The 12820-nt window shown below is 28.3% G+C and overlaps 1 protein-coding gene across 4 annotated transcripts in view; it reads right to left on the bottom strand.

Moving 5' to 3' along the window:
• The window catches only part of LOC107445288 (multidrug resistance-associated protein 1), a 46373-nt gene extending 37883 nt beyond the window's left edge, over positions 1-8490 (bottom strand). For all 4 annotated transcript variants that reach the window (XM_043055877.3, XM_087152034.1, XM_071187092.2 and 1 more), the window contains exons 1-5: positions 8014-8490; positions 5064-5240; positions 2875-3000; positions 2660-2797; positions 1504-1626 (exon numbers count right to left, since the gene is read on the bottom strand). In XM_043055877.3, the coding sequence (XP_042911811.1) occupies positions 1504-1626; positions 2660-2797; positions 2875-3000; positions 5064-5240; positions 8014-8043 (594 nt within the window). In that variant the 5' untranslated portion in view covers positions 8044-8490. The remainder of the gene's footprint in view (positions 1-1503; positions 1627-2659; positions 2798-2874; positions 3001-5063; positions 5241-8013) is intronic.
• Between the last annotated feature and the right edge of the window lie 4330 nt (positions 8491-12820).

The raw sequence follows: 12820 nt of genomic DNA, 5'->3' as shown, positions 1-12820 counted from the left end.
AAAAGCAATAAAATTATTTCACCATTAAAATGCTCATGGTCTGTGTCACAATAAATAACATAGTTTAATCTAAAAATCAATTATTTTTTTAAATGTCAAAACTTAATAAAAATTAAATACATAAATAAATAAATTTCATTGAAATACTATAAATCATATTTTTATAACTGAAGTACAGTAGAACTCCAATTATCCGAATCGTCGATTATCCGAATCTCTTTCAGAATTCGTATGGAAATATGAAAATATAGTAAAAAGATAAGTTTCTCTTTTTTTATATGAATAAAATAAAAGTTTAGTAAAGCCAAGGAAAGATTTATGCAGAGAAAGTTTACAGGATAGGACAAAGATTTGTGGAAAAGCTAAGATCTTTGCTGAAAAGCTGGGTTATTTATCTTTCAAAGCAAGTAACGGCTGGCTAAGGAATTTTAAGTCTAGGCGCGGTATTCACGAGCTTGATTTAAGTGGTGAAAAGTTATCTGCAGACTCCAAAGCTTCTGACGAGTTTATTGAAAAATTTAAAGTTATAGCAGCCTCATACGATTCCGACTTCTTATACAACGCCGATGAGTCTGGTCTAATATGGAAAGCTTTACCCAAAACCACTTTAGCCTCTAAAAGAGTGCAGTGCCAAAGCCTCCTAGTGCTCCAGGGCATAAAGCTAGTAAAGACCGCGTTACTGTGCTTAACTGCCCGAACTCAACTGGGAGCCATAAAATATCCCTTCTGTTAATAGGGAAGTCAAAACGCCCAAGAGCATTTAAAAATGTCAAAAAACTTCCCCTATTTTATAAAAACCAATACAAAGCTTGGATGACTGCAGCACTGTTTACAGAGTGATACGATGAAATTTTCATTCCTGAAGTGAAAAAACTCCAAAAATCTGTTGGAAGTCCTGTGCTATTACAGTACTTTACTTTTATTACTAAAAGGAAATACCTGAGTACTTTCAGATGTAAAAGATTTAAGTTCTAAAAAAATACACAAGCTTGATATGGCTGTATGACCAGATTCGTTTCTACACATGATCTCTAAAAATTTTTGATCCCCCCCCCCCCGAAAAAAGAAAGAAAAATAAACATGAAAAGGTTTATATGGCTGCATTGCAAAATCTGTTTGTGTGAGTTGCAAAAGATATGAATTCATAAAAAAAGAAAATAAATAAAACATGAGCCTGATATAGTGCTGCAAAAGATGTTTCTGCATGATAGGAAAAGTTTTATTTAAAATGAAAATAGGAAAGTTGGGGTTTCAAGCGCGATTTTCAAAAATTGATTAGAATTACAATTCATATATGAAGTAAGTGGTCGTGAAATAGAAAAACAACAAAAAGGAGTTTATAAAAAAAATACTAACTTTAATTTCACCGTGCTGCAACAAGAATTCATAATCCTATTGTTAGGTAATAGGACTTAATACCAAGATAATACTCGGGTTTAATACCAAGTTTAAATTATACTTTATTAGTTTAACCAAAACAAAAAATATAACAAAAGTTCTTACTTCGCTAGTTTTTTCTTTCAGATCTGCAAAACCATGAAACACGAATAGAGTAAACGAAAAGGCAAAGTACAGCACATACATTGTAAAAGGATACTGTTCAAACTCTGCATCAAAATTAAGATTCTATAAAGGAATAAAAAAACATTTCTTTTAATAGTAAATACAAAAAAGAGAACTTGGTCTCAATTTAATAAAAACTAAAGTAATTGATAATACCAAAGAGTTAAAAGATTGTACATATAAATTTAAACTTAATCACAATACCAATTTAATGTCAATCTCGGAAGAAAAAAAATTAATAAAACACGTAAAAAACGCATAAATGAGAAGTTATGTTTTAAAAAGAAATGAATAAAGAGATACTACATAACTATAAAGATATTTGAATAATAACATTATGAAAATATGATTGATTATAATAATAGAAATAAACTAAGAAGATAATTATGGCCAATCACCTCTAACTTTTGACCACCCCGGTAGAAAGTCACATAATTTTGACCCTGATAAAGTGAAACGAACAACATCAGAGTTGCTACACCTCATTCTAAACTTCTCCGCCAACAACAGGACTTTAAACCATGAAAGCTGTGCTTCTTGCTGTGTGCCCAAGACAATTATTTAGTTTGCCACCAAGATTGAAATCATGACCCCTAGGTCATTAGCAGTGAAAGGAAGGAGTTATGAGTTCAAATCCTAGCTATTATGGCATCCTAATCAACTTCACCTCTGAATAAACTTTTTCATTAAAAATTACATAGCCTAGCAAAGTTGCATTAAGAAAAATAGAAGACCAGGTTTTTTTTCTCCATTGTAATAAAGAGAAGAGATTGTAATAATTTAATATGAAGATATTGTCAGTAAAATAATAAAACAAATTATAGAATTTAAAATCATATCAAAAGATTGATATTAGCAATTTTTAAATAGTGAATAAATTTTTTTTATTTTATTTACAAAAGCCCTTCTAACCAACTACTCATCATTTTGTAGAAACTATAAAGAACAAAACTAAATAAGAAATATTGCAAGATAAATTTTTTTTTAACTGTTCATAGAATCAATTCGATGGCAATCATGACTAATTTAACAACTTAAACTTCTAAGTAATAGTAGTTTAATTATCTAAAATTTATACTTTAACTAACAAACAAACCTCATTATAAAGTTTTTGCAATGAAGTGTAATAACCAACAGCAGTTCCAATGCAAGCGAAAAGCCAAAACAGTGATAATACGGCAGAAGTGATCCTTCCTTTTTTTCGTTGATATAGTGTTACAAAAGCATTCGCAGCCTGCAAATAAAAATATGTATATAAGTAACAAAAAATTTTTACTATTAAGCAATGAAAAAGTAAGATATTTTACTAACCAGTGTCAGAAAAAGAAGAAATGGTGTGTAATACTCAAAAGGTGCAACATGGCCTGTCTTTGAAAATTGTACCATTTGATAAGACATGTCACCAATTGTGAGAGCCATCATTAAAAAAATTATCACCTGAAAAGGTAAAAAAAAAATTTATAATAATAATAATGATAAAATTAGACAAAAAGTTTTATATTAAAAAGAAGAATACAAAAATTGAAACACAAGGGTGCCAACTTGAACCACCACTGTTTTTTCAAAGATATAAGACTTTTTTCTCCTTCTTTGATAACAGAGAATGTTGGAACGACTTCCTGTAGTTATATGAAGAGATTGGAATTAGATGGTATGCTCAAACCAGCTCTTAAAATTAAAAAAATTAAAAATAGTACTAAAAACATACACTTTCCTTGAAAAATCCTATAAAATGTAACTAAGCTGGGCAAGCTTTTGTAAAATAAAACATAAATGATACGCATGAAAAAATAATGTGCATTGAAGAGTTAGATGCAACTTATCCTTCGAAATTATGTATTCAAGAAATATACATCTGAAAAAAATATTTTTAACTCATGTTGGTAGCGTAGTGTTCTCCCTAAAAATTGCTTCAAGGATGGCTCACCCTCCCAGCCCCTTCATGGAGACAATTATCTTTATGAAGAGGCAAGCAAAGACATCCCCTTACTCTTTTTGTAAACACACTATAATTCTTACTCCATTTTTTATTTCAAGAAAAAAGACAGCACATTTATAAATATTTATTTAACTTTAGATTTAAAACTCTACTAAACAAGTTGACCTTTCTTTTTGGAGAAAAATAAAACAAACAAAACCATAAAACAAACTGAATGCTAAATGCAAAAAGAATTGGAATTTTGAGCTAAAATGAGTTGATAGAAATAGCTTTACAGTGATTTAGAATATTGCATTTTTTTAAGCAATAATATTTTAATTTCATATAAAGATATTATTAAATATTATAATTTTCTTCAAAACTTTTGCAAGATTAAAGACTTTTTTTGATTTATAAAATTTTTATTGCTAAATCAGCAATTCTGAATGTTTCATTTAATTATTTAAAATTTTAGTTATTAATATATAATTTTAAATTAAAGTTCTGCTTGTTAATTTTTTTTTTTTTTTTTTTTTAAGTAAAAGTTAATATAAGTGCTCACCAAAACTGAAGCTGTTCTTTTTTTCCTTTTTAATTGTAGGACTCTTTTTTTCAAGGGACTTAAAAACAGTTCAGTCAATGAAACTTAAAAACAGTTACCATTTACCTGATTAATGATGTGCCATATCACAAAATGAAAAACTACATAATAACATAATTTTAAAATAGCTTCCATGTTTCTTTTGGGACTAGGTAACAGTTTCTGAATGGTTACAAGTAAAAAATTATTGTAAATATCGCATTCCGATTCATTTGCACATTGGTCATACAGCATAAATTAGAATTGGAAATTTTCTTCCAACATAAGCTGAATATGGTATTACTATCTATAAAACACTTTCTGACTGAAGGCCTATATTCTAGAAACCAATTTTACATTTCAACAGTCAAACTGAGGCATGCCCTCTAACCTCAAGAGACGCAGAGACAACAATTTTTGAGAGAAAAATTCTATGAAGTATTGTGGTAGAACTCAGGTAGACAGCTTATGACAAAAGCAAATTAATTTAGAATTACTTAAAATCTTTAAAAAGTCTGATGTCAAGAAATGTTTGAAAATCCAAAGCATAAAATGGATCCGATATCTGGTTAGAATGCAGGATGATTGAAACTGTTGAAAACTATTCATAACCAAAAATTGGAGGACAGTCTCCAAATGGAGATGTCTGGGAAAAACTTCTGAAAAAGGCCAGGGCCCACCTAGAGCTATTGTGCTACTGAGGAAGAAAATTCTCACTTTTCACTTAAGTTTATTAATACTTGGTGCAATCTCTCATTTGAACACTCCTTGTACTCTTGATGACCCTGAACAGTATTCTCCACAGTATTTGACATTTTACTTGTGTACACATTAAAATTATACTGCTTAAAATGATACATTTTCACTGTATTTAAATACTTTGCACTTGGATTAATAAATTGCAAGAAAACCAAGCACCAAATTACTCAAACCATATTAAATCACAGTACAACTAGTTAGCATTCTTTAAAAATAGCATATTTTAATTACTAAAAATCATACCAATTTTGAAATGTTGAGAACAGACCACGGAATCAATTTCTTTTTCGTACTTGAGATAAAATAAATTTCTAAGGGAATGAACAGCCAAAAAAATGCGACAGGCGCCCATATTAAACCAACTTTCAAGAAACATGGTGTAAAAAGTGGTACTGTAGTGTTCCATGTTAAGGAGGGATCCTGAAAAAAAAATTATATACATTTTAAATGCTTCAATCAAACTGAATATAAAAATACAATATAAGCACACAATTTCTTATCACAAGTACAAGATTCCCCCCCCCCTTTGTGTTTATTCTAAAGTGTTAATGTATTTCCCAATAGCTATATTGCTTTTGAAAACTTTCATGCTCAACAAGCATATTTCAGATAAAATCAATTTTTGTAAATATTCTGCCTTAGGCATTTCCGGACTGTTTATACTTAATAATGATTTAAGAATAAGCATCTTAATTGATTATTAATTCTCTCTCAGAGCTTACCATTAACTTGGGTACCCCATAAAAATAATAATAATAAAAAAAATTTTAAAAAAAAACAACAACAATTTATTTGTAATTTTAAAGGTCTGTTTTGGAAAATTTCTTAAATAAATTTAGAGTTGATGAAAAAAAACTATGATTTCATACAAATAAAAAAAGCTCAACTTAATAAATTCAGTCAAAAATCGAATATATTAAAATCCAAGCAATAAATTTTTTTAGGATACTTAATATATTTGATGTCTTGCGTTCACACCAACAATGAAAATTTAGTGGTCCAATAGGACCACCTAGGTATTCATTTAGGAGTTCAAAAACTTAATATTGTAGACAAACTAACTAGGTACTGTAAACAAACTAACAAGGCACTTTCCGTTATTTCATTTGAATACCACACATTAGAATTCCATACCAAGCATGGAACAATAAAATTAGCACAAAATTCTTTTTAAGTGCACGGGAAGCATTTAAAAATTATTAATTGATAATTATTTAATAAATAATTAATTTTACACATTAGATGCAAAAAGCTTTTTTTTTTCTTCTTGCAATTTTGTAAATTGCAAACATATTTTAAGGAGACATATTTGTCCCCCAAGTGTATGATTTTAGTGACATTTAAAGAACATTTGGCAACAATTGTCGCAATGCTGATGTGAATCCTACTGATATCAATAATGACAAATAATAATACTACACAGATAATACATTCTAAGAAAACTATATTTAAAAAATAATATTTTTAATTATAATTTTATGATATTAATTAAATTTATATTGATATAATGAGAACTTTTAGGTTATGTGATATTCATATCACAGTTTATTTAGAGTGAGCACTTTCAGGTTAAAATGCTTTATATAACAAACTTTATGTTTAAAGCAACAAAATTTAATATGTAACGATACTCTTATAATAATATTGACAGAAACATAGAACAATGAATTGATAAGGTGAATTGATTGGCTGTTGACTGTTCTCAATTAACAGTGTAATAATAGATACATAACTATTATAAAAACAGAAAAACAAATGAGTTTATAAATGTAAAATTTTGATTGCATTTGTTACTAAAAACTGGCTTACAAAGCTCACTAAGTTCCCCTTTTTAAATATCATTATAAGAGTTTACAAAGAAATTTGTACAGGTTTTACTTGAAATATTGATAAATAATATAGGTATATAAAATTTATAATAATTATCAAATTAGATATTAACTGAAAAATTTAATATAAAATAACAATTAGGTTGTTTTAAAAATAGGTTAACAATGATAATGTTTTGATAAATGCACCTTTTATTTATTTATCCTGCATGCTAAAAAAATCAGAAATAAAAGATCTAACTAGATTGAAATATTTTAACTATTATTATTTGGATGAATGATTCAACTCATATGTCTCAAGTCCAAAAAAAAAAAAAGTTGAAATGAATAATGCATTGTTAATTATAAGTATAAAACAGTAATAAAAGTCTTGATCTATTGCTAAATAATATTTATAAAAAAATTTTCTTTTGAAAATATATCTACCTGTACCAATATAAATTATAAAATTTCATAATATAAAACAAATGGAAAAAGTATTTTAAAAGAATTAGGGGATATTCTGTAAATAAACATCAGAAACTTTAAAAATTGTTTAAAAAATATTAAGAAATGTAGCAATTAAAAAGATGCTCTCAAAATGAATGCTACCATAACATTCTTCTTAAGAAAAAATATCTACTCATACTACTATAAATTATAGTTTCAAATTTTTATAATTAAAATTAAAAATTTTCGAATTTCAGAAGCACAATAGGGCATTCTGTGAAATAATGTAAACTACAATAACAGCTTAAAAATAATAATAATAACAATAATAATGAAATAATAACTGACATAACAATGAGAAACATAATTCTTCCACCAAAAAAATTGCAAACTAAGGCCACTTTAATTAGCTTTAGCCTATCCAAATTAAAGCTAATTAAATTATCAAAAACATCCTTTTTGTGAGAAAATGCTTACCCATGCTATTACAATAAATAAAAGATTTTACTGTTTACAAGATTTAAAAAAAAAATATATATATATATATAATTAAAATTGAAATAGGTAATTTATAAAGAAATATTTTAAATCATTAGTTTGGTACTACGTTGGTATTTTTTTAATATAAAAGTATGTTCGTATTTTATTAGAATATGTGATATAACTTAATGCAATGTTATTTCAATTTTGAACCCAGCAAGGATGAATTTAAATAAATTTTTGCCCAAAAAAACAATTAAATCAGAGAAAAATCTAATAAATATTTTGAGCATTTTATTGTGACAAAATGACTAAGCATGCTAAAAACATAAAAATGTTATATAATACCAATATCGTTTTGTAATGAAATGATTTCTAGTAAGTTCTTGAAAAATCACTACAAATAGCATTAAATTAAATAAAATATACAGCGGAAAATTTGATTTTATGCATACCCAAAATTTTGATTCGCAAACACGATCCATTCTTTCTTAAAATAAAAAAACAAAACTTAATTTTTCACAATTGTCCTCCCCCTGACATCATCTTCCGCTACAACTTTTTATCAGGAGTCGATAAGAGAAATAAAGAATTAAGAGAATCGATTGAAGATTAAATCCAAAACTTTTAGATAGTTGATAATTTTTATTGTTGACAATTACTAGCACAAAATCTTCTTCAAATGATAAACGACAATCGTAAAATATAAACAAGGCGGCTAATCTGACGAAGGTAAACACAAGGAGGAGAGTTGGACGGAAAATCAGAATCATTCATCGAGAACGTTCCGTTTGTTCAGTTTCATTCATTTTATGGAGTTTTTCAGTTAACAATTACTCGTTATTAGAATTTGAAACTGTCAAACAGTTTATCGAGTTTAAATAGTATAAGCGAGATGAATTGGTAGAAAGCGTTGCCACAACAAATTTGCTCAAGTAAAAAAATGAGGGAAAAAATGTTCATGGACTTTTCGCATTGTGATTGGCTGTTGTTGGTTGTGCTGGCATATCACTCATGGTTGCAAGAATTTGGAAGGTTATCGCGTTTATTGTGAATTAAAATAAAAATTCAAATAATTTAGTGCATGCGAGTCTGTGTTTGCATTTGGTGTGTTGCCTGAATTGATTCATTGATGGATTGTGTGTGCATTTAGTTTGTTGTTGTTGTTAATTTACGTCGCACTAGAGCTGCACAATGGGCTATTGGCGACGGTCTGGGAAACATCCCGGAGGATGATCCGAAGACATGTTATCACAATTTTGATCCTCTGCGGAGGGGATGGCACCCCCGCTTCGGTAGTCCGACGACCTGCGCGCGAAGTCGAGCACTTTACAGTGGCACAGTTTAACGAGGACCAATACCGCACACCTTCGGTCCCTACGCAGACTGATCCAAGTGGTCACCCACCCGCACACTGACCGTAGCCAGTGATGCTTGACTTCGGTGATCTGCTGGGAACCGTGTCTTAACGATCAGTCCACTGCGGGACGCATTTATTTTGTAAACAACCACTAGAAAAGTGGAGATTTGTGCTTACAAAATGAAATTAGGCATAAATGTTTTCGAATTGTTAGATATTTAAAAATGCAACAATAAAGATGTAGTTTTCCTTGCTATGTTTATTATTTGTTTTTAAATAAAATTATATCATTTTGATATTAAGAGTATGTTAACGGGTGCTCTTGATTACTTTTAAATTATTAAGTATTCTCTTATAAAAATTTAGCTGCAATATTTATATAATTTTTTTACTTTCTGTTGTAAGGAAAAGACAATTAAGATTTTAATTAAAATAGTTATGCCATGTAAAGTCTAATCATCCTATGTATATTTCCTAACATCTGTACTTAATTATTAAGCATTATAATTGTAACATAGAAAATAATTCTGCAGTAAAGTTTAAATTGATGTTTAAGTGTTTATATATTATGTTTATTCAACATTGTAAGTGTTTCTACTTATACCATTTTATAAATGAATTTGTAACGGGCAGTTTTAATAGCATGCGTTGAAAAGTTAATAAAACTATGGCAAGAGTTTGCTGTTAAAAAAAATATTATCGATAAAATTTTTATGTGGTTATCAATTATTATTTATTTATTTAGAAATGATGAAAAGTAATAATATTTTTATGAATTTAAGCACATTATAATAAACAATAATATAGAAATGATAAAAATTTATTGGTAATAACAATAACATCAAAAATGAAAAAAATTCATGTTACATAAAATTTATTTTCGAATAGTTGAATACTCACTTTTATATGGATAGATTAGATTTTTGATTACAGATTATTTACTGCTGAGTATTAATAGTGACGTCAAATGTGGCAAGTATAATTAACTTGCTTTATTAGAAAAACAATTTTGCAACAATCAAATGAAAAATTTATAAAAATATATATTTGAAGCATATAGAAGTAAAATTCTTTAGATTTTGACTTAGAAATTATCAATCAAAAAGATCCTTTAAAATTTGAATTATATTTATATAATAAGTAGATGGAAATATTAGCAAGGGAAACATTTTATGATGAGTCATTCCACGTCAGATCAATCACTTTTGGACCGACCCCCCTCCTATTTTAATGAAATTTGGTGGAACATGCACACATGATAAAGTAAGCAATTCGATCAATTTTTAAGTTGAAAATTGTCCGAGTTATAGACACTTGAAGAAATTTAATTTTCGTAGAAAAAATCACAAACTTGCATACATATAAATGGCTGTAACTTGCTTTAAAATTTTATCAAAAAAAAAAAAAAATTTGAAGCATCATTGCAAAGCTAAGAAATAGACCTTTCATTTGATATTTTATATGACTTTCTGAGGCTAGGTCAACTTTCTAAGCAACCTGATTTGGCCTTTGACCTGAAATATGTGGTCTCAAAAATTTACGAAATAAAAATATTTTTTACTGCAACATTCTAATACACATTTCAAATTTGTAACATAGAAATTGATTATTGCAAACCAACATTTTTATTAATTGAAACCGGTCTGCTGTACAACCTTTTTCCCTTTAAGACATTGAATATAATATGCATGGAAAACTGAGTAAAAAACTTAAAATTCTTAAACCAATGTATAAATCAATGATAATTATATCAAAAGTAATAATTTATTCCATACTTTTGGCTCCTAAAATTTATCCAAAATAACAATTTTATTTTTAGCAATTATATTTTTTATTAAAAAATAGTTTACATTTAGATATGCAAAAAATATTTAGATATGCAAAAATAAAACTAATTACAAGACATGAATAACATTTATTTCATAGAAAATATTTTATAAAATTATGATTATTAACTCTGTAACAATATGTTATGAACTGAATTAGTAATTATTTAAACAGATAAACATTATAAAATTTATGAAATAGTTAGGAATGATGTAGTGCCCTTATTGTGTTTACATTTTTATCTCATTATATAATATGAAATAATCTTGACTTGTTGTTGTTTGTATATCAACCTTTTAAATGATCTGTGTTTTATTTACTTTCAATATCAAAGGCATCTATGGGTACGAGTATGACAGTAAAGGGTCCTTGAGGCTGTAGAGAACTTAACCTCTTCGTAGTTTATATTTACATCTAAAATACATCGAATCCATCATTGACTGTCCTGCAAAATAACATGCCCTAGAATAGAGCGTTTCTAAAGGATTTAACAACACTGACTTGATCTTGCTTTCAGATGAATTTGAATACATTTTCGTTTTAAATGATTTTTTGTGGACCAGCGATTGTGTGGCTTTTCAAAAAAATTTCTCTATTTCTCACAATCTTAATATGATTTTATAGTACACAGAATTTGTTTATTGATGACAATATTAAAAAGTAAATAATTTACTCTATTTTTATTTCATTGAAGTTGTTTTTTTTTTAAAATTTTTAGTAGGATTGTTTTGTGTTGAATGAATATCTAATTTGAATTGGTCTAAATGTTGCTAGCATAATTTTTTTTGTGTAAAATTTTTTTATAAATGCTGAAACATGAAGGAAAAAATTTTTACGGTACAACTGTATCGTTTTTATATTAAAAGGAAAATTATTTTTTTATTTCTTTATGCTTTATTTAGAAACATAAAGAGGCCAAAGAACATCTTAAGGGATTTTGGACCTCATTTCAAATCAGATTAAATAAATAGAAATAAATTGTTTATTATTTGAATTAGCAGTTTTTGTTTATGCTTGCATGCTACTGCTGCTTTATAGCCTATAATAATGTTTTGTTTTGTAATTAAATGGAGAAGTGTATTGTTTCTTTAGTCTAAATCAACTACAGTTTAATGGTAATAAAAAAGTATATAAATTTTTAATTTATTCACCATTTGTATCAATGTTAATGTACTCAAGTGTCTCAAAGTTTGGTATGAAATAAAACCTAATATAAAAAAAGAGCTGTTTTTGTTCATTGTCTTAAAAAAAGCTACAAGTAAAGTTTCAATTCATATTTTCATACTATAGCAGGTTACACGTATTTTTATTTTCATTTTTTTCATCATGACTAAAATAAATTTTAACAAATTTAATACAGAAAATGAGATTTGTTAAATATTCAGTTAGCTATTTACGAATGAAAAAAAATTATGATTTTTATTTTATTTGCATGTGTGGGGGTGGAGTAATCGACTATGTCAACCGTCATCTATGAAAAGGTATCCCAACATAGAGTCGAGTTAACATGTCTTATATACTAGTGAATTGTAGTTGTAATTTTGTAATGGTAGATACGCTACAGTACTCCCCACCAGAATTATAGCTATGATAGAATTCGATGAATGGATGCCACTAGTTGATTCATTGCTGTTTTGTGCGAAGCCGGGAGAGCTGTATTAAGATCACCGTATTTTTTTTTAGTGCTGAATGTGAGAGGTGTATTAACTTCACGGTTGTAGTCGCTCCTGTGTTGCCGTTAGCAGTCGAGTGTATGCAAGCCAACACTGTGTGTGATCGAGATGAGACTGAGTAGCAACTGCGTGAGGAGGTGGATAATGATGCAGTCACAAGTAGCAAGTCAACTGTTCAATGTGGACCATCCAACGAAGTAGGCGTTACTGCCGATGTAGGCGTATCCAGATCAAAGTGGGCGTTTTTTGCCAAGGTAGGCGTGTTCACATCACGTCCGAAGGTCACCAATGTGGGGGTGGAGCCATCGATCATGTCAACCGTCATCTATGAAAAGGTACCCCAACATAGAGTCGAGTTAACATGTCTTATATACTAGTGCAGGGGTCGGCAACCTTTTGAAA

The sequence above is a fragment of the Parasteatoda tepidariorum genome, chromosome 9 (assembly GCF_982258835.1).
Source record: "Parasteatoda tepidariorum strain Cologne lab strain chromosome 9, Ptep-v5.0, whole genome shotgun sequence".
Lineage (NCBI taxonomy): Eukaryota > Metazoa > Arthropoda > Arachnida > Araneae > Theridiidae > Parasteatoda > Parasteatoda tepidariorum.
Note: the sequence above shows the minus strand (reverse complement) of the source record. Positions and strands in the feature narration are given on the sequence as shown.